Raw genomic sequence first — 23,762 nt, 5'->3', positions numbered from 1 at the left:
TGATAATCAGGCTACTGTGGCACTGCAAGAGGCTGGCTTGTTTTAGAGGAGTCGGCCAGCGGAGAGCATGGCTCCCTCGGAGTGGTACGAGCCCTGGGTCACTGTCACTGAGTGAATGAGAGGCTGTGCAGAGGGAATTTGTTTTAGGTGACCATGGGCACACGCACACAGTTCTCAGGGTGCGTCATGCCTGTGTCTGTTTGTTGGAGGTATAATCTCACAATTCACTGGACCGATTAGTGCTAAATCTATTTTAGTAGGGCATAGCCTACCTTCATGCATTTGTTTCCACATATGTTTTATATCTTTTTTTAAATAATACATCTTATAATGGAAGTAAATCCGAGGTAGGAACGCTATGTAGAAAAAGAGGCTGCACACCTAAAGACCTACTAGGTTGGGTAGCCTACTGGACCAAAAACAGTAACAATGTATGTTGAGATATACGGCTCAATATATATTGTATATATGAACTCTTATTCTGAAGTACTGAAATGCTAAACCGGTGGGTGGGCGTGGGGTGTTATGCGGAACTGCTGCCTCCTCGTATTACTTATATCCGACTATCTAGATTCTAGATCTCTTCACGCTGATAAATGGCAACTGCCGACTTCGCCAACAATGTAAGAATAAAAATAGTCCACACTCCAGTGAGTCACACACCGATTAATGCTCACAAAGTGTAAAGGTTTATGTGGAGGGGAGGTACGAGGTTGTTGGAAAGTTGCCCAAATTTGGATTTATAAGTAATAGATATATCATGGATAGATAACTGATTTCACAGACCCTTCTCTTTGCAAAACCTTTTTCTTTCTCCGTTTGACCAGTGGCGGATGTCACTAGGTGGACAAAAATTGTACTGTAGGAGGTAGCCTACCATATTATTATAATGAGCATTAGTGAGGAGAGGACACTGATCAAAGCCTTTAATGGTTCAAGGTGGTCCCCAGCTAAATTATGGAGAGTTGGTAACCAAATGGACCCTTATTAGATCTTTATTGATTGATTGATTGATTGATTGAAGTATTTATTAACAGATTGGAGAATTACAGTACATTTCAACGTAAGCACAACTCAATACAAAACTGTTAACTGCATGTGGACGACACCATAACGCATTACACTTGTTTACAATAGGGTCCACCATTTTCAATTCAACATAAGGGCTACAACAAACAACCATCAGATAACAATATCAATCATCTGCTAGACTGCTGGCCCACCATTTCTCTATGATCTAATAAACGTTTTGTATTTGGATAGGCTATTTATTTACAGACTATGCATAAAGTCTGCATTTTGGGAATCCCTTTTACTTAGACCTAGAATGCATGTGATCATTTAATTAACTTCGTAAATTTTCATGTAGGCCTATCAGAGGCATAGATCCCTTCCAACCGTTCCTGGTTGAATTGAATTATGGGCGGCCTAAATGTGATAAATGCTCCATTTGTACTCACCCATTAAATAATTCCAAAGACGTGGAGTGAAATATGGTCCTCTAGTTTCATATCCATGTGAACGTTCTGGCACAAAACATGTATTTAGTCAATTATCTCCACTTTTTCAAGAGATGCACACGGACATCTTTCTCTCCGGGCGAGGGGCCCGGAATGACAGAAAAAGTGGAGATAATTGTCTAAATACTCGTTTTGTGCCAGAACTTTCACATGGATATGAAACTAGAGGACCATATTTCACTCCACGTCTTTGGAATTATTTAATGGGTGAGTACAAACGAAGCATTTATCACATTTAGGCCGCGCATTTTACGTCCGACCAAAAATTAAGCAGGGTGTTCTATGGCTCTGTATGTGAAATACTGTACATACTGTATGAAACAACAAGAGCCATTCTAGGGCTACCTTTTACTGTGCTCTAGGTGCTGTAGACTCAAGAAATACCCTCTACCTGTTGCCCTACCTTTGTATTTCCTGCGTTCACTGTACTATCGAAATAAACCAAATATGGCTTTTGAAAATATATGAATCTGCATATTCTATTATGTTTCAAAAAGAGCATGGCAGCAGTAGGAACATGGGCATTCTCTGCACGGGCTGTAGAAAGACTTAAAGAGCTCATCAGCGCTGGCCACCAGGCTACTGATGCTGTGGAGGACGCACTGGCAGGTTGGTAATGATAGAAACCATGTAGCAAACCATGTTGTTTTATTCTTTTACATGTAGGCTACGTTTCTTCTGTGCACATTGACTTGAGTTAATGTAAAGTGTATTGTATTGTGTATGAAAAGTTAAATTATCTAATTCTAATACTCGAGTCTAGAGTAGTTGCTACTTTCCTCTTTCTGTTGATGAGCAGTGGGGGGAGACAGTGATCCTGTTCTGATTGATTAATACTTCATCATTAACACATTTCAAAAAGCACAGAAGAGTACCGTTTAATACAAATACAATGCTTAAAGGATTGAACCCAAGAAACCACTGTGGCTCGTTTCCATTGGTGGGGTTCTGTGTATTCAATTCATTGAAACATTTAGTGACAGACAAATATACAATACTATAAACACCATATAAATGAGTACTAATCAAAAAGAAAATATGTACAGTAAAGCATTCGGGGGGCATTTATGGTGATAGGCTTGGATTTTTACAGGGACCAGTTCCAAATCGCAGCCACTGACCAGTATGTGCTCTTCTTATTTAGAGTGGTTTTGAAGGAGAGTAAGGATTCACACTTTTTATGAATGAATATGGCATTCCACATTTTGGCGGCATAGCAGTAGAACAAATTGAACCCTTTGTTTGAGCTGAACACTGGGGAATTTCTATTTTATTTTATGACACATGGTTCAACTGGCTGTTATAGCACCAATGTTTGTGGTTGTGCTTCTTTCTTTGGTCTGCTGGGAGAGTGCTTTTCACATGAGTTTTGGACAAAATGTTTTTGAAGAAAATGCTAAATGGCGTGCCTATTTGGGAATCAGTTTGTCACTCCATCTGTGGTTCTGTGACCAGCTAATTTCAGGCACTGCTGGACCGAAACCTTGCAATCGAACTACCAGTAGAGCAAGGCAGAACCTGCACCACAAATTTGTCAATTTGGCCTACAGTATTACAAAAATCATGCCCAAATTGAAATTGCATGTTGAGGAGTACCACTTAAACCACTTTAACTTCTGCCCATTGGGTGGCGCCACAAACTTGAACAGTTGCACCATCTGTCATACAAACCATGCAGCTTCCTTGTGTGCTTGTGTGTTCCTTACAATTTACATCACTGGGTAGGTAACCCGGCCTGGCAGGTTACCAGCCACACAGGGGGACCCTCTCCTAGATGTTTCCCTTCGGCACCACACTGCAAAAAAAAAGAGGCAAATAAGCCATTGTATGTGGGGCGGCATTGGCTCAGCTGTAGAGTGACTGGATGGGAACCGCAAGGTTCCCAGTTCGAACCTGGGCTCCCCCAGGGTTCGTGTCGAAGTGTCCTTGAGCAGGACTCTGAACCCCTAATTGCTCCCGATGTGCAGGTTGGTGCCTTGCGTGGTTTCCTCCAGCATCGGTGTGTGAATGGGTGAATGTAATGCACAATCTCTCTAAAGCGCCTTGGATAAAGGCGCTATATAAATGCACCATTTACCATTTATGTGTGGTGTTCCCAGAGGTGGAGAATGACCCAGAGACAGGTCGACACATAGTGGGCAGAGGAGGTTTCCCCAACAGCAGAGGAGTGCTGGAGTGTGACGCAGCCATCATGGAAGGCAAAGCCGGGAGGTTTGGGGCTGTGGCAGCTCTCCAGGGGTAAGAGATGCATGTATTTAGTTTATGATCACAATGACAAAACAAAATAGTAAAGCAATAAAGACACATCGATAAAATATATTATTTCAGAGGAAGATGAAGAGTTTTGTCATTTAGGTGAGAAAAAAGCACACTTGTGTGAAGTGAGCGGCGCTCCTATCATACATCTTCATACATCACATCCCATGCTCAGCCAATCAGCTGAGCACATTCCGTGCTCATACATACACACAAAGCTGTGTATGTATGAGCGCCGCTCAAAAAGCACTATAGTGGACTTACAAAATATCTCTTCAAAATGAAAATCAAGTTGTCAAAGTGAAACTTTGTGCATTTCCAGAGTGGGGGCTCCCGTCCGTGTGGCTCGCAGGGTGATGGACAAAAGCCCTCATAGTCTGCTGGTTGGAGAGGGAGCAGTGGCGTTTGCCAGAGAACAGGGATTTGCCATAGAGCCTAATGACAACATGCTGACTACAAACTCTGCTATGGCTTATCAGGTACCACACATTACAGGCTGAATGGAAGGAAAGTGCATTCCCTGGTGTGTACGTCTTGTGCTGTACACTGTCCCTATCGGGTGGAAACCTTGTATGTCCAAGACCGTTACTTTTCAGGAAATGGAGAAAAAAACTCCAAATGGATCCAATGGTAAATTGTAATGTAGCTATTATTTAGTCATACGCTATTGTTAATACTTTTTATAAAACCCTAAAGACAGACTTAACTACTTTTACTACTACTTTCACCCTGGCATCCCTATTTGGGGCATGTCATTATACAGTAGGTGTAAATTCACCTCTCGAGAACCACTGATTTAGAAAATTGAAACAATCAACCCAGAATTTAAAGATATTCTTCCCTCTTGTAGGAGTACCTTGAAAAGAATCAAAGGATCTCTGGTCATGACACGCTTGGTAAGATTTGAACTGTTACTTTTTTATAGTTATTCATTGTATGTTATAACTTATAATACAGAAGATTCAAACAATAATGTATAACTAGCACATCTACTGTGGTTGGATCCTAGAGGTGGTCTAGCTACTATTCCACTGAAAGATTTTGGCCCTGGTGTCGGGCAGGACACTGACTGGTTGTATATGGTTGCAATTACCTCTCCATTGAGACAATGGACATAGTACAGATTGTAGTTTTCAGCATGGTTGTAGGAAATACTGTAGTAATGGACTCCAACAGTAGAGGGAGCTCAATGTATCCTTGGAGATAAAGCTTTCAGGCCATGCCATGGATACTACTCACCTTAACAACCCAAATGCCAAATCTGGATTTTTCTCACAATAAAACAACCGAATATTTATGCTTTTGTTTTGTTTTTACTTTTTTTTACATGGTAAAAGTGAACTAATCTTAAAGCAAAATTCACTTTGATAAAGCTAAATTCACTTTGATAGAGGTTTGGGTTACTTTGAAATTGATATTCCAAAATAATCTCTCCACTGACTTACATTGCACGGTGAAACAGGTCTCAAAGTAAGTCATTATGCATACAAACAAACCCAAAATTACATGACCCAACTTTTTTCTCTTTCTTCAAATCTGGATCTGTGGAGAAAGCGTACAGGAAGTTGACACTTTTATATAAATCAGTGTTGATTTCGTTGACTAAAACTGAGACGAAAAATGTTCGTCGACTACCTTTTTCCACTGACAAAAACTAAATGGAAACTAAATAAAAACTAAGCTATGATGACTAAAACTAAGACTAAATATACTGACAATTTCTTCAACAAATAAAAACTAGACTAAAATGTTAGGAAGGGACTAGTGGACAAGAGATCCAGTATAACTCATTTTACACTTGGTTGCATGCTGAAAATAGCCGATCTACAAGCTGTGGGCTTGTAGATCAGCTATTTTCAGCAAGTGTAGAAACAGTCATTACGACAGCAGTGAACATATGTAGTTTCTTCACGTCACTTCCCAGGTCTCATAGCTGTGGACACAACAGGGAACATAACTGTTGGTGAGTCAGTATCACATTTCCTTTCTTGTATTTCCACTCATTCCTATTCATCATCTGTATCGACAACAGCAGTGGTAGAAAGTAACTCAAGTATTGCAGTAGTACTTAAGTACAATATTGGGTTACTTTTACTTTACTTGCTTATGTGAACAGTTGATACTCCACTACATCTCAGACAAATATTGTACTTTTTACTCTGTTAGCATTATTTGAAAACTTTATTTACAAATTACTTTGTATACCGGTATTTAGATTATTATTATTACAAAACATACATTAAAGCTGCACTAGGTAACTTTCCTCCTACCGGATTTGAACCGGGTTTCCTGGGGCGATCTTATCATCGTACATCATCTCATTCCGGCCAATCAGAATTTGCGTCCTCACCTTCGTCTTCAATGTTTGTGTTACGCAATGTTTGTGTTAGCACATATACACCAAAAGCTGGACATAGGTATCGCCCCTCAAAAATCACACACGTGAGGGGCACTCTTATCATCATACATCACATTCCGTGCTCAACCAATCAAATCATCACAAATGTCATTCCGGTCAATCACAATTTGTGTCTTCACTTTTCTGTCCTCACTTTTGGCTTCAATGTTTGTGTTTACACAGACACCAAAAGATGAACATAGGAGGGGCTAGCACCCTCAAAAAAAGGTTACATAGAGCCAATTAAGCCATATTTCATACTAAATTTACTATTTTCACCTCTACATCAGTGATGGTATTCCCAAAGAAGAGTGACCCAGGGCATGAGTGCTGCATGTGATATTCCTATACAATTCATTTATTTCAGGTGTGTCTTCCTCTGGTGCCCCCTTCAAGGCCCCAGGAAGAGTTGGAGACTCACCCCTGCCTGGCTGTGGCCTGTATGCTGAGCACATGGCAAGTAAACTCTAAACTGTGACTTGAAATCACACCATGTGAAGTGAGGAGCGCTCTTATCTACTAGACAGCATCCTGATACACTTACGATATAAAGTTGTGTCTTTCTGTATTGCCACTTTAAATTATCACCAACAAGAATTAGAGGTCTACAAGATATCAATGTTTGTGTCAGAGAATTTGTCATCATGACGTAACATGTCTATTTGCTCTAATTGTCTATTGCTTCATTGTTAATGGGAATTTAAGGACTAGGCCAATTTGCTCATCCACATATGCCGTAAATTCTCCATTCATTGTCAATGGCATTTAATGTTTGTTAGGACAAAAACTACACTATAACTGAATATACTGTAGGAGGGCCTTCAAAAATAAATGCGGAGAGAAGAGAGGAGAGAGGGATTGAAAGAGAGACCAAGTAGAGAAGACAAATAGTGACATAAAGAGAGGTTAAGAGGTACAGAGATAGAGAGATTTAAAAATGTCACGTCAATCAATTATGAATTTCATTTTCTACTTTTTCACCCAGGTGGGAGCTGCTGCAGGTATGTCAGTTATATCATTGCCATGATTACTGAACATAAAATACTGTAACACAACATAACATAATATAAACTCAGCATGGCCATAACATAACATACAAGAAAATAACACAACACAAAATCTCTGTTCAGCTACAGGTGATGGTGACAAGATTATGTGTTTTTGTCCCAGCTTCCACATTGTCCAACTGATGAAACAGGTGAGCAACCCTGACTCACAGAACAGTCCAGAAAATACCTTATTTTTCTTTAGGGTTATTTGTTGTTATATTTAGATAAGATAATATAACATATACTTTTATTGTCCCCATGGGGAAATAATATGCTTTGGACTCTTTCCATCCTATGGACGGAACCAGGGACCTTGCAATCATGTAGTCAATCCAGTCAACTACTGCATGCCTTACAGAAAATTGCTGTTGGAATAGCCTATCTCATTTGAGGGTGTGTTGTTACTTGTTATCACTACGTGGTGTACATTTTGAAGTTTTGAAGAAAATTTCAGTTTCTCAACCAGGGATCGCGACCAGTATTGGCTGAAACAATTACACTTTCGGTAGTTCACCAACGTGATTTAATGTTAACATTCATAATTCACTGTGTTTTTTCTTCTTTCTAAGGGTTCCGCCCCCAGTGTTGCTTGTCGTACCGTTCTGGACGACATCATGAGGAGGATAGCCTCTGACAGCTGCTTTGAGATAGGACTGATAGCTGTGAATACAAAGGTAATGTACAATTTACGAGGTCTCAATTTTTTGTCATTTTTGGTCGCCAATTTTTTCTTTCGTTTCTTTGTTGAGGCAGATAATTAGGGAATTTGAGATATAGTTGTTACTATATCTCAAATTCCCTAATCAGAGAAGACCCTGATGGGACATAAAGGTGATGTAAGTGATATTCTTTGTTTAAAGTGTTGTTAACTAACTCTATATTTTGATAGTAATCATTGAGTGTCTGATCAACCCATTGACGCAGCTATTGCTATACATGTAGCAACATAACTATTTAAAAAATAATAATAATCAGAATTTGAAGAAACCTTAGGTCAGGCCCTAGAAGGCGTTCCCAGATTCAGCCTCAGGCATCAATGGGTTAACAGGGGTCTCCATGTTTTTCCAGCTCTTTTAGTAAACATTCAGTTTCAGGTCACAATATCATAGCCTGGAAACCAGACAAATCTGCCACGGGAAAAAAGATGCCCAGGGCAGATATTGGTCTGGCACTCTTTTTTTGAATTAAATTTTCGCCCCAGAACAATCAGACCAATCAGAGCCCACTATTCAAAGTGAGACTTTTTTGCTGTGATGTTGGAATCTGTTTGTAACCGCCAGTTCAGCCATGCCAGGCTAACAATATCAATTTCATCCAATCAGGAGAGCGAACTCATACAGGATACAGGATAAACTGATGAATGCTCTTTGTTGGGTTCACTCTCCTGGTTGGATGAAATTTGTAACCCACCTGAAAATGTATTTTCTGTTTACTAAAGAACTGGAGAGACGGGAGGTCCCTGTTGGTGAACAAACAGCAATGATTCTAGCAATGATTATGATTTGAATATAGAGCTTTAACCTTTAAACAATAAACTTGGGAACAGAATCAGAACAGACTGAAAGAGCATTTACAGCAGATTCAGTTATTCTAACTGACATCTTCTGTTTTGCTCATGTTCTCATCAGTTTGACAGAGTCTTGTCTCTGTTTGTCTCCAGGGTGAGGTGGGGGCAGCCTCCACTGTTGAGTTCCCCTACGCATTCTGGAACCAGGATATGGTTGCCGTGGAAATATGTACTAACCATCCACATTCCATTCATAGCGATGGAGGGCGGAACAGAAAAGTATGAAGCGATGACAATAAGAAAAAATTAGATTTTTTTACTGATTTCCCTTTTTTGGAGCCAAGAAGTAGGTTGAGTCTCTTCATTCCAATGGAGAAGTGAATAGGTGTGGGGCGGGGAGAGCTAACCATGCTGTTCTTGTTCTTATTCTTACTATGTCTTTGTATACTTTGTTTCTCCATTTTATTATGTTGTGTCTGAGCTGTTTTCTTGTTTGTTTTTATGTTTATATTATGTATGTGTGTTGAATGTAAAAATCAATAAACATACGTTCATTGATAAAGGTTTTGTTGGTCCATTTATCCACAACGCACAGTATCACCAGACTTTATTATTATTAATATTATTATTATTATAAATGTCTTGGGGCACTGTACCATCATTGCAGCATGTCCGGTTCAACTCCAGCCAGTAGGCCTACCATGTGTTACACGTCTTGCTCTCTAACCTCAGCTTCCTGTCTCTCTGTACTCTCTAAAAGAAATAAATGAATCAAAATCAGACTAAAATAACCTTTAAAGTTGTTTTGGAATCTGATTAACGTTGCCAGTCCAACCATATTGATGGAGGAGCAAATAGAAAAGTATGATGCAGAGACTGGATTTGGAAGTGAAACGTTTTCTGTAATGAGTCGAATGCTTTGGCACAGGTTTCTGCTGAGTACGTTCTCCACAAACCAGTATCACAAGACAAGTTCATTCTTTTATTTTTTTCTAATTTTTTATCCCACGATTTTGCAACCCATTTTTTCCACCCAGTGTCAATTATCTAATGTAATCCTGGGCACTACACTTCCTCTGCCAACCTGGGGGGGCAGCGGACTGACCTCATGCTTCCTTCTATGCATGAGGCATGAGTTTTGGAAGGATTCAAGGAACACGTTATTCCGACCAGTCCCTTTGTCCTTTGCCTGGCTGGCCAGGGACGGGGGGTAGTTTAGAGACCATGATTACTGCATGTTTTTTGTGAGGGTACCTACCCTAGGGGACACCTGGAGAAAATGCAAACTCCACACAGAAAGGCCCTTTCACCAACCCCGCCTCGGGTATGGGCACTAATGACACGGAGGAGAGAACACGCCCACAGTGTCCCCAGCTGGAATCGAACCCAGGACCTTCTAGCTGTGAGGTGACAGCACTACCGTCGCCGACTGTGCCACCGTGCACCGCTCATTATTATGTATTTATTTTCATAAATGTATTAGATTATTACAGCCTTACCACTCCTGTCCCTTTTTGAACAGTTTCAAGCAGCCAGCAGACTCAATTCCAAAAGGCTTTGCTGAGAAGGAAACTTAGCTATACCTGACTCATACTCATGCCGTCACCTAGCTGACTCATGCTGTCGATAGTCTTGATAACTGTACAAGTACTGACATGACCTGTCAGTCATGCATCCTGTGATTACTGTCTGATCCTCCCTAGGATGTATGACTCATGCTGATCAATGACGCAATCAATGAAGATTCTGCTTGAATTGCTGAAGGGGGGGGGGGGGGGGGGGCTTTTGATATCCATCCTCTGGTCATTAATTTGTCTCTGATGTGATGTGATATGTTTTATCCCTGCTTATGGTAGGACTCATGAAAAACATTAATTTACTTGTTTGATATGTAGACTAGTCTGATATGTTTGATATTTTGGTTTGATAATATCACAATTCAACAATTTAAACCTTTGGACAACCCCCCCCCCAAATTAACAGTGAATATTTTCTTGTGCACCAGAATGTAACTTACACCGGTTCTTAATACATTTTTCAAAATGTTTCTTATGTGGGTCCCTTCCCTGGCTCAACATCTTTTCAGATGAGGGATGGTCGGACAGAGGGTCCGACCAAATAGATTTAAATGTAGGGGTCCGGTCCTTGACCTAGAGTCTGACCTATGTTATGCATATAGAATTGGAATTTGGGGGTCATCTGTCATCTCATCATTGAAAGGTTGAGAATGCAGTGTACCACTGGGCTGGCAGGTCTCTGCTGTAGCCTACTGACTCCTATTTGCCACGTCTCACTAAATGACGTCACCCTTCCCTGGGCTTGACAGCGGCTTGCACGCTCTCACTCACTGTTGCGCAAACGTTGCAGACCTCTATGTTGCAGACACAGACAAGACAAGCGCCAGTTGTGCTGTGATCACCCCCAGCATTAGTCCTTATAACGTTATTCAACGTGGTCATAACGCACGACATAGGCAGATACGGACGTTTGGCTACCGACATATAGGCTGTCTGTCAACCTCGACTGCACGACGCGTTCCACCCCCTTGTTTTGTTCCTCGGTCGGCTAGTAGCCAGCTAGCTAATGGTAGCTATTTCCTGGTTGGAGTTGCAGCCATTTTGGGTTTTTTACTGAGAAGAAGCTGGTAGGTGGGCTATCCCTAGTTCTTCTTCGGGACGGTGTTTTATTATTTGAAGCCAGGGGGAAATTTAAAGGACTTGACATTTTACGAGGCGGGATCTGACTGAACGACGAGACAAAGATGAATCCCGAATAGTAAGTATCATTAGTACCTCCACATCATAATGTTATCCATGTCTGATGATAACAAGAAGCTAGCCAGCTAACTGCTAGTTAGCTTTGTTTGCTATCAAATGTAGCTTTAGCTGACTCACTTAACGTTAGCCGCCGTGCTACAGGAGCTAGGTAACGTCAGCTGACGTTAGCCTTCTGTGTGCCGGTGTCGCCCGGCCAGTATGCCTCCGTTGGACATTATTCTAGCGAATCTAGCCACAACACACATTCCTCACATTTCACCACGAATTAAGTGGACTTTAATGGCGCTTAAAGTTGACATAGCATTATACTTGAGCTCAGTTAACGGTACCAGTGTCCTCTGCACTGTTTATAGCCAGCTGTTACTGGGACTCTGACAATGTCGCTCTGCGCTCTTTAACACCAAGTTTCGGTTTGATATATCATGATGACATGAAGTGTTTCTCATTCAACTGAAATCTAACATGTCAATGTTTGAGCCGTAGGTGTAATGATCATCTCCTGTAGTAGTTTAGGTTGGTTGGTGTTCCTTTGCTGTATTGCTGACTTGACAGCCTAAGACAAGCAGTAGTGACATTCAGTTTCATCTTGGATCTTTTTCTTTGGTTTATAAATCTTAAAATGTGTATAGCTAGACAGTAGACAAAGTAGCTGGTGACGACGACTGGCGTTATTTACTTGGGATTCCAATGTTTTTGCTACATAGTTAGAGCTACACTCTGGAACCTGTTGCTGATTTCCATAGTAGAGACGGTGTAACTAATGTATTATGTTGATTTGTTTACACCCAGGTAGACTGGTGCTTTCATTGAAGTTCCTATAACTTTAGAGTCAAATAGAACAGTAACTTGTACAACAAACCAGAAACCACCCTCATCTCTAGATGTCTTAGTCATGTGTTGGTCACATGCCATATGACAACCCTACTGTTTCACCACAGTTATGTTGAGTAACTCATTAGCTGTTGCCAAGGCTCCCTTTCTCTTTACTCTCCATTCACAAATTAAGTTGGGTCAAATTTCTCTCAGGTAGAATATTATCTCAGGTGGAATTGCCTGTTGCATAGCCATTAAAATCACTTTCTGATCACCAATAGAATAATAACAAATTAATCCTAGTATCCATATTCTCGGGAGTAAGGGACATTTGCCATAAATAGCCGACCTAAATGCTGTGAACTTGCTGCAAAGTGTTCTGAGCTTTGGTGTCTGACCAAGTACAGAGCTGACCCCTGGTCAAGTTTGATAAGTATAGAGGGTTTAAGTTGCTCTTGGATTGTTGGAACATCTCTGTTGGAAAGTCTTTCGCAAGCCACTGATTCTAAACCACTATGCTGAGTTTATAATTCAGCCAATTGTGCTATTGTCATGACAATCTAGTAACTGGTTCTAAACCACAAACTATGCTGAGTTTATAATTCAGCAAATTCCGCTATTGCCATCTAGTAATACTAAATGGACTTCTCTAGTATAGCACTTACATTTTCAGCCTCTACTACTTAAACTATGGCTGTACCTTCACCAGCAAATGGAAGTCGGAGACTTTGACCTCTATTAATAATAAAACATGTAAAAATTACATGAATTGTCACACCATTTTCAAAAGGATAGACGGAAGAAAGCCAGCGGCTTACCCGATTACCATTGCGGTCTTTCATGTGCAAATTATGTTTTGTTGCATGATGTGTATGACTGTATGTGTATATATGCAGGTGCCAAAAGTGTGTGTCAGACCAAGCACCCATAGGTGCATGAAAATGTCCTTGTGGGAAAAGTGTGTGTAGCTCCCTTCTACACTAGGGGGTAGGGATTTGATTCCTGAGAAATGCAGGTGGGGGGACAGTGCTGCAAAACAATACAAAAACAATATAAATAGTATTACATACCTAAAATTTAGACACCCCACAAAGAAACCATGCATTTCAATAAATTAGGACCAAGTCTAGATACAGACTCTGCTCCGCCTTAACCATCCCTTTAGGGAAGATTTAAAATAATCAGAACTGTTGCTCTTAAGGTAGTAGTTGATTTGATAAAGCTGTTTTGGGCCAAGACTAATAAACATCAGTCTCCTTGACTGAGGAATGTCTTATTTACATGCGTTACAATTTACAATGTAGGCATTTAGCAGGCGCTCTTATCAAGAGCAACTTAAAAGATATCAATGGCTATGTTTGGGAAATGGTAGTCATATGCAATAGGCAGCTGCTCTTCTCTTTTCCTACTATGGTAGTACTTTCTTAAAATCCTCTTGAGCAATGTGTAGCCAGACTGGCTTGCACAGGGATGGCCATTGTCCAAGGCTGGCTTAACGAAGAGGGCATGACTGGATTTTATTACAATGGGGAAATGGGGGAAGATTGTGAATTCTGGGAGGCAGGAAACAACCCAGGCTCAGCTAACACTTGATGCTAGAGGTCCACAATGACACTTTCCTTTGTCCATACCATTTTGGTGTATAGACATTTGAGTAGTAGTGATGGACACAGGCAGCACCAATTCAGTTTATTTTGCCATAGACAGACATAACCCACTATTTTGGGGTCGTTCGACTCAAAGGACTGAGATCTAAATAACTTTCTTTGTTGCACAGATCTGACATGTTTCCCATGTTAGTCATGTAGAAAATGGCAGAAATGTTATTGGGTCTGCTTGCATTTCATACATTTATACAATACAATTAGCCCTTCACTAAATCCCACCCCAAAAAGCGATTGTCCAATGCCAATCCAAATAGTTTAGCAACGGTTGCTATGCAGGTCAAGCTTTCTTCGCTGCTAACGTGCCTATTGGGCAAGGATGGGTTGGGGAGGGACTTAGTGAAGGGCTAATTATGTTTGAAGAACTTCTTTGACACTGGTACCCAATTCTAGTCTCAGTGTAACTGATGTATGTGGCAGAACAGTCTCCTTCCTGCAGCCTACTATTTCTAACTGAGTCTAGTACACATTGGTACAATTTATGACTGTTTGACTAAATGTTAGAAGAACAGAGTGAAGTTGGGAACTTGGGATAAAGGTTTTGTATTCTCCTCAAGGGAAACTCGGGTTAGGCCTATGTTGTTAAGGCCTGTGTATTTGTGTGCATGATTCTCTGGCCCATGGATGTGGATCATGGCCCAGTTATGGCATATATGTTTTTTGTATCTTTGTTTATTGACCTATTTTTAAGTTGTGGACTTACTGGACTACTCGTTGGAGCATTCGCATGTCACTCATATTCATCCAATAGATGGGGTGGGAATGGAATGTAGGTTATTATACACCACTGTACCCAAAAAAAGTGTCAGTCTGTTGGTCAAAACAGTTGAGCCTTGCTTTGTGGGCCTTGCCTCGGAATGTGCCATTAGAATGTAGAATGCAGTAATGTCAAGTATAATATGTGAGCTGTAGCCAATGGGCTAAACATGCCGGAATGCTGCTATGGTCCTTTTAATGTGCAGGTCAGTATCCAGCACAAGCCAGCATACAAGGCAACTTTGAGCTCATATTTCAGGCAGCCCACACCTTTTCCTGTCCGTGTGTGTAACATGTACTGTGCTTATGTGTGTGTTATTGTTTGAGCGACATACCGGTACTCATATCTGTAAGGTATGAGGATGATCTAAATCCAGATGATCTTAAAATTAAATCCAGCAAGCGTGACTCAATCAACAATAACCACTCGACCAGCTCATTAAACATACATCGGGCTGATAGGACCTCGGTAAATCATACCTCAAGGCGGCCATGGCTGAATAGGTAGAGAGGCCGCCTGGGAAACAGAAATCCCAGGTTCGATACCGAGCCCTTGCAATGTCTCGAGGTATGCCTGTCCCTGAGCAAGACACTCAACCCCTAACTCTATCTAATTGACTTTATTGTCAAGTAAATCGATGAATAACCACTTAAGCCCTATTTTATACTTTGTCTTAGTTACAACAGTGTTCAGCAGATCTACAAGCCCATAAGATTATGTGGCGATTGTTGAGCGGCTATTTGAGCTGTTTTTCAATGTTTTGAAAGAAGAAAATATTACAATATCTTATATATGTTTTCATGGAGGAACATCTTATCTTTGCTGGATTTCTTCCAAAACAAGTATTTTGGTTCTGTGCAGAATTTCAGGCCAAAACATGTGCAGTAGATTCATTTCTAACTACATTAACATATTTATCCTCTGCATGAAGTTGAACCCGTCCTAATTCTAACCATAAGGAGCAGTGTGACGCACAATGTGATGCGTTTTGATAAACGTGTGCAGATTAGAACATGCAAACTCCACACAGAAAGGCCATACAGTAGTTTGATGCAACACTAACCAGTAACCACTCACCCACCATAGAAGTTTCATGTCGAAGGAAATATTTCATTTCATTCAGTACCCCTTTTGTTCCCCTGATCTTTTCACCTATTCCACCTACTTCTGTTGGTTTCATACAACTAATCACATGACATGAGCTCCTGGCCTCCACCACTGAGCTGCACTTCCTTGTGTAAATGTTGCTGAGCTCAGCACAGCATTCTCATTGTCCTGAAAGTTGCAGTTGTTCAAATGTCCACCAAAAAACACATCCAAGTCAGACTATGATGAATGTTTTCAGGCAGCAGCTAGCTGATATCTTAAACTTAAAGGAATCAGGTGTGCGTGTGTGGTTATGTTCTCTTTTCTTTTCTTTTTTTATATATTTGTTTTTGGCTTTTCTGCCTTAATTCATAGTATCAAGTGAAGATAGACAGGATAGAGGGAAAGATAGAGAAGGGGAGAGACATGCAGCAAAGGTCGTCATGAACGGGACCCGAACGTCAGGCCAGAGCCTATATGTGGTACATTTGAAAATGTCATCTACAGAGCAAAAGAGGGTTGGGGGGGGGGGGGGGGAGTCAGCAGTGCATGATAGCAGTTCAGTGGAAAAATGTTTGAGTAGGGTTAATTGGCATAATGACTAAATTGTCTTAAAAAAATTTAAAATAAACTCAACCAGGAACTGAAAGGCAGTTAAAGGAAGGGGACATGGTTTGTTTGCAGCATTGCTTTAAATTCGATGCCTTTTCCCAGCACTAGCTAGGCTATATCACACAGCTCCATCACAAATAGGTTTTACACCTTTTAGCTGGCGTTCTAAGATTAACCCAGAGAGACTTGGCGACCGAACAAGGGCTTCAGTCAGTGTTTTGGTCAGGGATATATTGATTGAACATGCTAGGCATGATCTATCTATGCCATGCAAACTTGACAAACTGCCATAAGAATAGAAAGCAAAGTTCAAGTGTCACGACAGCACTTTCATGAGTTTAACAAACACGGACATGAATGAATCACACAGAGAAACGCAGTCCTCCCTGCTATGCAAGTATGCATGACAGCCACCACAACAAATATACTACGATATACTAAGTGTATTGTCACCTTGATTTCAATCATTGGTCTTACCGAAATGTCTCTCTCTCTCTCTCTCTCTGTCTGTCTCTTTCTACAGCGACTATTTATTCAAGCTGCTTCTCATTGGTGACTCTGGTGTTGGAAAGTCTTGCCTTCTACTCCGATTTGCAGTAAGTCTGGCTATAACAAAGCAGAATGTACTATATAGTTTATCATCTAGTTCGTTTCTTAAACAAATGAGCCCTCTGATTATTGGTCATTGAGTGACCTATTGGTCATTGAGTCATAAAACTCATCAGTGACCTGTGTCACTGATGAGCTGTTGGCCCCCAAAGGAAGTGAAGACAAGCAGGAAAGGAAGTGATTTTGTTTTCCTAGGATGTCTGAGCAATCTTTTACACACTGGTTCTCTCTTCCTGTCCTCTCTCCTGCCCCCAGGATGACACGTACACAGAAAGCTACATTAGCACTATCGGTGTGGACTTCAAAATACGAACCATAGAATTGGATGGAAAAACCATCAAACTTCAGATTGTAAGTACACACACACAGACACACACACACACACACACTGTTCACAGTGTTTCTCTCTCTGCTTTGTGCTGCACGTTCAAAGTGAAACATCTATCTCAGTGGTTTTCAAAAAGTGGTCCAGGGACCACCAGTGGTTCCAGGTGGTCCCCAGCTAAATGATGGAGAGTTGGTAACCAAATGGACCCTTATAGATCTTTAACTCTTGAGAGTGTAAAATTAAACCAAATGGACCCATACAGGTTAATTTGGTTTCATTTTATGCTCTCAAGAGTTAAATTATTGTTAAACATCTAGTCTACAACATTTGCCTATTATCTCTCCCATGGTACCAACATCAATGCAGAATGGAATTGTGGACAAAATATTATCCAAAGACAACAAAATATTCGAAGTTTTAGGATTTGAGAAGCTAAATCAAATGGTGGTCCGTGGCTCAAATGCTGAATAAATAATGGGCCTTGATATGAAAATGTGTGTGTGTTGGTTAGTGGGACACAGCGGGTCAGGAGAGGTTTCGTACCATCACATCCAGCTACTACAGAGGCGCTCACGGTATCATCGTAGTGTACGATGTCACAGACCAGGTCAGTTCAGCACCAACACCATCGCATTGCCTGTACCTCTAAATGCAAGAAAATGCAATGATGTAATTTTGACCAAAAAATTACTACCATACCATGCAATTAAAGAAGAATTCCGGACTAGCCATTTTCTTAATTTAATATGATGTTATTATATCCTAGAGCGAGTGGTATAGGTTAAAAGTTCCATACTGTGTAACTCCTTCCAGAGCGTAGCGCAGCTCCGACCTTGCGAGATGGGTCTTGCGCTAAATAGCTTATTTTGATAGCTCGCAATAATACATCTGTCTTTCATAATGACCAGATACGCTCCAGTGTTTTGTCCCAAATAGGCTGCCGTACCACTGTACCACTCGTTCTAGGATATATTTACTTGTCTCAAGTCTCTGTACGTACATTTTTCACACTGTATTGAAAATTTCGGATTACAATAGCTTCCTTGAAAATGTAAAAACTACAATATGCCGTGGAAATAAATTGGCAGTAATTTCAAGTATAGCTATAGTTTAAGTCAGTGGGGTTAAACATGCCAGCTCACCAGTATGCGTTAAGCCATGACATGTTTCTACATTCACTTTGTCTCAGGAGTCTTTCAACAATGTCAAACAGTGGCTACAAGAAATCGACCGCTACGCCAGTGAAAATGTCAACAAGCTGTTGGTGGGGAACAAATGTGACCTGACAACAAAGAAGGTGGTGGATTACACAACGGCTAAGGTAAAGGCCCTGAGCCCTACAGTTGGGTGCCACCGATATTGTCCCTTATCATTTGACCCATTTAGGCCTGACCTCAAAATTTTAAAAAATCCTTCTAAATCCTCCAGTTTTCTGAAATAAATATTTTCACGATTTTTCAAAAATAGCAGACCTACAAGCTCGTAGCGCGCCACTCGGTGGCGCGCTATGAGCTTGTAGATCTGCTATTTTTCAATAGCTAAATTATAACAATGTTTAAAACACCAAAAGGGGTTCCCGCCCAAAATGGGTTAACTGTCCTTTTGCGCAGATCACGCAAACCTCAGCAAAAAGAAAAGGACAATATCGATGGCCTCCAACTGTACACAGTCAAATCTGGAGCTCGTTCTCACCACTACAATACTCTCCAATCCGTTCTAGCAGACTTGTCTTAGGTCATATTCACACCAGAAAGCTTTACTGCGGTTAAAACGAATCCTGCTGCACATTGTGCGCACAAAAGAACCGCATTCTACTCCGCCAAAAAACGGGGGTTTCACTTCGCTTCAAAGCGCAGCAGAGTGCGGATCACCGCAGGTGTGAATGCAATCGCATTAAACATAGGGAGTGAATGTACCATTGTGGGATGAAGAAGTTGGTATTTGGCACACGAGAAGGAAAGAGAAGGCATTATTACGCAGCGATGCGTAAAGATGTCCCATGGACACACGTGGTCTAATGAAGCGATAGAAGCCCTTATTGCAATATGGCCAGACCATAGGCTTATGCTGAAGGTTACACACACGAACAATGCAGTGTACAGGATATATAGCAAGAGAATGGAGGCGATTAGAGTACAGACCTGGACCGGTAATCCTGACGGGCGGCTCCACTGATCTGAAGTCGGATAAAAGTGGTATGTGTGTAGACAGTAGGCTACTCCTATTAACCTACCAGGTTTATTTAATGTATGTAGGCTGTAGTAGGCTAGCCGCTATTTTATAAAACAAGTTGGTAAAGTTGTAGACATCTGTTATTGCACACACACGTCCAGTCCCCGACGATCACACTGCAACCACGTTACCGTCACTTTACGTCCTAAAGTCCTAACTATTTCTCATATATATATATATATATTCTTTTAACACATATATATTTCACTGTGTAGTTTATGAATTGAACACATTGATAAAGTTCCCTGCTGCGTTTCCTATTGCTGCGGATGACAGTGCAGTGTGAAGGCAAACGCAGCAAATTAAATATGCAGAATGGCTCAACTTCTCCGCCCATTCGCATCGAGTCTACCGAAGCATTAGGTGTGAATGTGACCGTAGTTAGACTACACCCACTCACTTTACCCTTTCCTCTCCTCTCCTCAGGAGTTTGCAGACTCCCTGGGCATCCCGTTCTTGGAAACCAGTGCCAAGAATGCCACCAATGTGGAGCAGGCCTTCATGACCATGGCTGCTGAGATCAAGAAGAGGATGGGCCCCGGGGCCACGGCCGGAGGCAACGAGAAGTCCAATGTTAAGATCACCCCTGGAACCACCGTCAAGCCTTCTCCCGGAGGTTGCTGCTGAACACTCAGACCCCCCCCATAGGCTCATCAACTTTAGCCCTTTTTGAGGACCGATCAGCCTCTCCACCTCAAGCACTCTCATCTCCAACCCCTTCCCAACCGCAGAGGAGAGAGAGACAGAAGAGAGGGGAGAAAGTGATACTGAACATGTATGTATGTATGCGAGTGTGTTAGTAAAACAAGAAAAAAACAACCAATAAAATGAAGTTGCCTGTATTTGTACTGTACATACTGTAGCCACACTACCAAAACAATAGAAAAAAAAGAAAACATGGCTCCTTCCTCTCTGGTTTCCCTGGTAATTGATGACAGAAATATGATCACGTCATTCATTAACTCCGCCCTCTATCTGGAGGTCTTGCAGTGTCTCACACCATTATGCCCCGCCCCCAAAAGAACTTGCTCAATGCTCAGTGACAGTGGATTTAGATTGGTTCCCCTTGTTAAACAGTGCTGTATGCAGGTGAATGAGGTATGTGTGTGTGTGTGTGTGTGTGTGTGTGGTGTGGTGTGAAGATGTGTATTTCACTGCATTCCTACAGCAGGGTTGATATATGACCTGAATTTGTTATGTTTGTATGTATGTACCACTTTTATTTGGGTTTTTATTTAGATTTTGTTTCCCTGTTCCTTAAGGGTTAGTTTTTGCTGTTTGTATCAGCATGTCTAGGTCTGTCCCATTTTTTTTTCTTTCTTTTTTTCTTGCCAACTCCTGCACAACAGTGTGTCACTGTCCAGCATCAAAATAGTGGAAAACAATATATATGTACATATACACTATGTATATATATAAATATATAAATGTAAAATCTGATTTGTCTGTCATGTAGTGATCTCAATTCATTATCGGGGTCTTAGTCTTATTTCTGCATTCAATTTGTGGCTGAAGACAACTGTCAGTTTGTTGCGGAACATGTAACATTTAAACTGAAAAAAATAAATATTGTACTACCAGACCTATGAACCGGAAAGACCAGTCTGCAATTCTTGGTGAGATACGTGAAAGGAAATGTTTTTTATTTATTCTACATTTATATGGCAAATGTACTGTGCCAGTATCTTACAGTAGGGTCTGTATGACAATTGGCCAGTATTCTTGTGTAATCTCAGTACAGAATTGCGCATATATATTTGCAAACACTATGTTCTCTCTCTCTTTTTTTTCATAATAAAGGTGTTTGAATTCAGCTTAAAAGGAATCCTGGGACTGTTTCTCCACTATTGTTTGCCCAGTTCAATGTTTGCTATATAGATGAGCATACAAGGAGAACAGAAGTCTTATGTGGTCGTGTTGCATTGAATGAGAAGGTCGTTATTGTAGCGTCGCCCTGAAAGGTTCATATGCAGTCTGGTTTCCAGTTGAGCCTGTTACAAGTCAGCAGAATATCACAGGTTGTAAATAAAGGGATTCATAATAAGAGTTCTCTGGTCTTGGAAACTGAAGTAGAAAACTATATTGTGTGTGTATAGTATACGTATAATATATACATGTACACAACTACACACACTATAATTTGAGTTAATCAGCATTCGTAAATATATGCCCATTGTTGCTGTATATTGTGGGAATGGAAATTTGTTGAAGGCCTCTGGACTACTCGGGGTCCAAGCAAGTCAGAAAAAAGCATCGCTCTTCAAAACAAGACAGATCATATATTGTTAAACTGCCCATCACATCTTTACACAAACTAACCGCAAAAAGGCAATTCATGAACACTTACTCAAAGGGAACCTGGCTCAGGTTTTAAGCTACACTGGACAAGCAACTTTTAAAACGTTCTATTTGATCACCATGATGAGATGGAGTGGCCTTTCTTCCCTGGTAATTCCTGCCTCCATAAGATCTCTGTTACTGTTGACACAATCTGAGAACCCATCTGCAATCTTTTCCGATGCGAGTCAACAGTGCTGTTGACAAGACACAGTTATCTCCTGGACAAACCGTGAGGAGTCCCCCCTCTCAGCACTGATTGCAGCTCTAGTCTTTTCAGTAGTGAAAAGTCATTCCCTCTCCAATCAGAATGGCAGAGTGGCTTCTTCCATTTTGAATTGAAAATCTATTATACTATTATTCTCATTCTCATTATTATAATTATAATTAAAGACAAAAAAATCTCCCCAAAAAGCACCCTTTAAACATTTTCCTCATTTATTCCATTCCAGGTCACAACCATAACCATATATTGTCCCTGTTCTTATACTTTATTCACCCCTTATCTGATCTCATAATATCAGATATTGGACAACCCTTATCTGATCTGTTGTGTGATAAAGTATAAATTGAGCTTCAGTCATCTCCTGAGTGGACAAATACAAATCCATCCTGACGCTGCCAGGGCTTTGGTCTTTTCATTACAACAAGGTGCTGTGCCTAAGTTAGCATGCTTGACATACAGAGTGCAGGAAAGCAATGTCGAATGTGACAGAGGGCTTGAGATTTGTTCTGGAGGTGGTGATTGTGTGAGAAATCATGTGTTTGGAAAGAATACCTGACCATGGCATTGGCATGTGATTGGATACCACTGATCTGGGATCTTTAGGACTGAACAAGACAAGCCTTTGGAAGATAATTTGTTTAAGCTTGTTTGAAAATGCTTTGAACTGGTTTAGTTGCACGGTTTGCACCATGAGAACTATTTGTGAAGCACAAGAGGTGCTGTGTTTTATGTTGATCTGTATTTCTGAAAAGATTTGAGCTTATTGTATAGTGTCACATAAGAGAAGACAATTAAGCCAAAGCCAGGTTTATTCTGTCAATTTTCTCACACTATTGTGAAAGCTGTTCAAAAGGCAAGACTACCCTTCCTGAGTGGAGCTAAAATTGTATGGCACACAGACTGCACACACATCCCAGATTGGATACCATCTTGGCACTTTTGTGCAAATTTGTGCTATTCACCACAGACTTATCTCCTGTGGTCAATGGTCATACAGTAATCTTCCTATCTTACTATATAAAGCTGCCCCGCCCAGATTGATTGATTGAATGATTGATTGAATAATACATTTGATAAGAAGATGAACATCAGACTGCGCTAGGATGTGATATGGTAATGCCACTCTTATCCACTTGGGGGCACCACAACTACATGAAGAACACTAGAAGGCCCAGGCAGACACAGGCTCAACAGGAGCGAAGTCAGTTTTAGCTGTCACACCTAAACTAGAGGCAACAGTCTGGCAACGCGAGCTAAACCAATTACAGGTTTGTCTAAACCACCTACATGACCTAAACCAGTATTTTACAACTCATGTACTTGTTTTCCATTCTCTCAGGAACTTTAAGGCTGTAGATGTGACAGAGGACAAGTAGGCAGACACATGATGCTCATCTCTGGCAGCTTTTTAGATAGATAGATAGATACTTTATTCGTCCTTTCGGAAATTTGTTCCGATAGATTGTTTTTTTGTAAACAATCTATAAGAAATAGACTACCTTGTAGTTGCTCGATCTATCCACAACCGCTATTTTAAAACTTTGTCTAGCTTTGCTGCTAGTGGTGCTAAATCAGGGCTAAATTACTAAAA

General features: G+C 40.9%; 2 protein-coding genes across 6 annotated transcripts; both read left to right on the top strand.

The window, feature by feature from the left end:
• The first annotated feature begins 518 nt into the window (after window positions 1–518).
• On the top strand, window positions 519–9,269 carry LOC306931702 (N(4)-(Beta-N-acetylglucosaminyl)-L-asparaginase). 4 transcript variants are annotated; one of them, XM_079513267.1, is made up of 11 exons: window positions 519–623; window positions 2,018–2,129; window positions 3,620–3,758; window positions 4,099–4,255; window positions 4,627–4,672; window positions 5,701–5,739; window positions 6,542–6,630; window positions 7,160–7,175; window positions 7,305–7,372; window positions 7,793–7,897; window positions 8,884–9,268. In XM_079513267.1, the coding sequence occupies exons 1-11, from the start codon at window positions 597–599 to the stop codon at window positions 9,013–9,015; spliced, it is 930 nt and encodes a 309-aa protein (XP_079369393.1). In that variant the 5' UTR covers window positions 519–596; the 3' UTR covers window positions 9,016–9,268. The 4 variants fall into 4 exon arrangements, with proteins under 4 accessions (XP_079369393.1, XP_079369392.1, XP_079369391.1 ...); XM_079513266.1 differs by having other exon boundaries at window positions 579–650; window positions 7,311–7,372; window positions 8,884–9,269; XM_079513265.1 differs by having other exon boundaries at window positions 579–650.
• Window positions 9,270–10,992: 1,723 nt separating this feature from the next.
• LOC306931072 (ras-related protein ORAB-1-like) lies at window positions 10,993–21,433 on the top strand. Of its 2 annotated transcripts, none has more exons than XM_079512255.1 (6): window positions 10,993–11,505; window positions 16,963–17,035; window positions 17,304–17,399; window positions 17,888–17,983; window positions 18,566–18,723; window positions 19,046–19,253. In XM_079512255.1, exons 1-6 carry the CDS (start codon window positions 11,492–11,494, stop codon window positions 19,143–19,145), a joined length of 537 nt encoding a protein of 178 aa, XP_079368381.1. In that variant the 5' UTR covers window positions 10,993–11,491; the 3' UTR covers window positions 19,146–19,253. The 2 variants fall into 2 exon arrangements, with proteins under 2 accessions (XP_079368381.1, XP_079368380.1); XM_079512254.1 differs by lacking the exon at window positions 19,046–19,253 and adding an exon at window positions 20,035–21,433 and having other exon boundaries at window positions 11,007–11,505; window positions 18,566–18,697.
• The last annotated feature ends 2,329 nt before the right edge of the window (window positions 21,434–23,762 follow it).

This window comes from Electrona antarctica (genome assembly GCF_951216825.1).
Source record: "Electrona antarctica genome assembly, chromosome: 10".
NCBI lineage: Eukaryota > Metazoa > Chordata > Actinopteri > Myctophiformes > Myctophidae > Electrona > Electrona antarctica.
The sequence above is the reverse complement of the archived record's forward strand: the minus strand, read 5'-3'. Positions and strand labels throughout refer to the sequence as shown.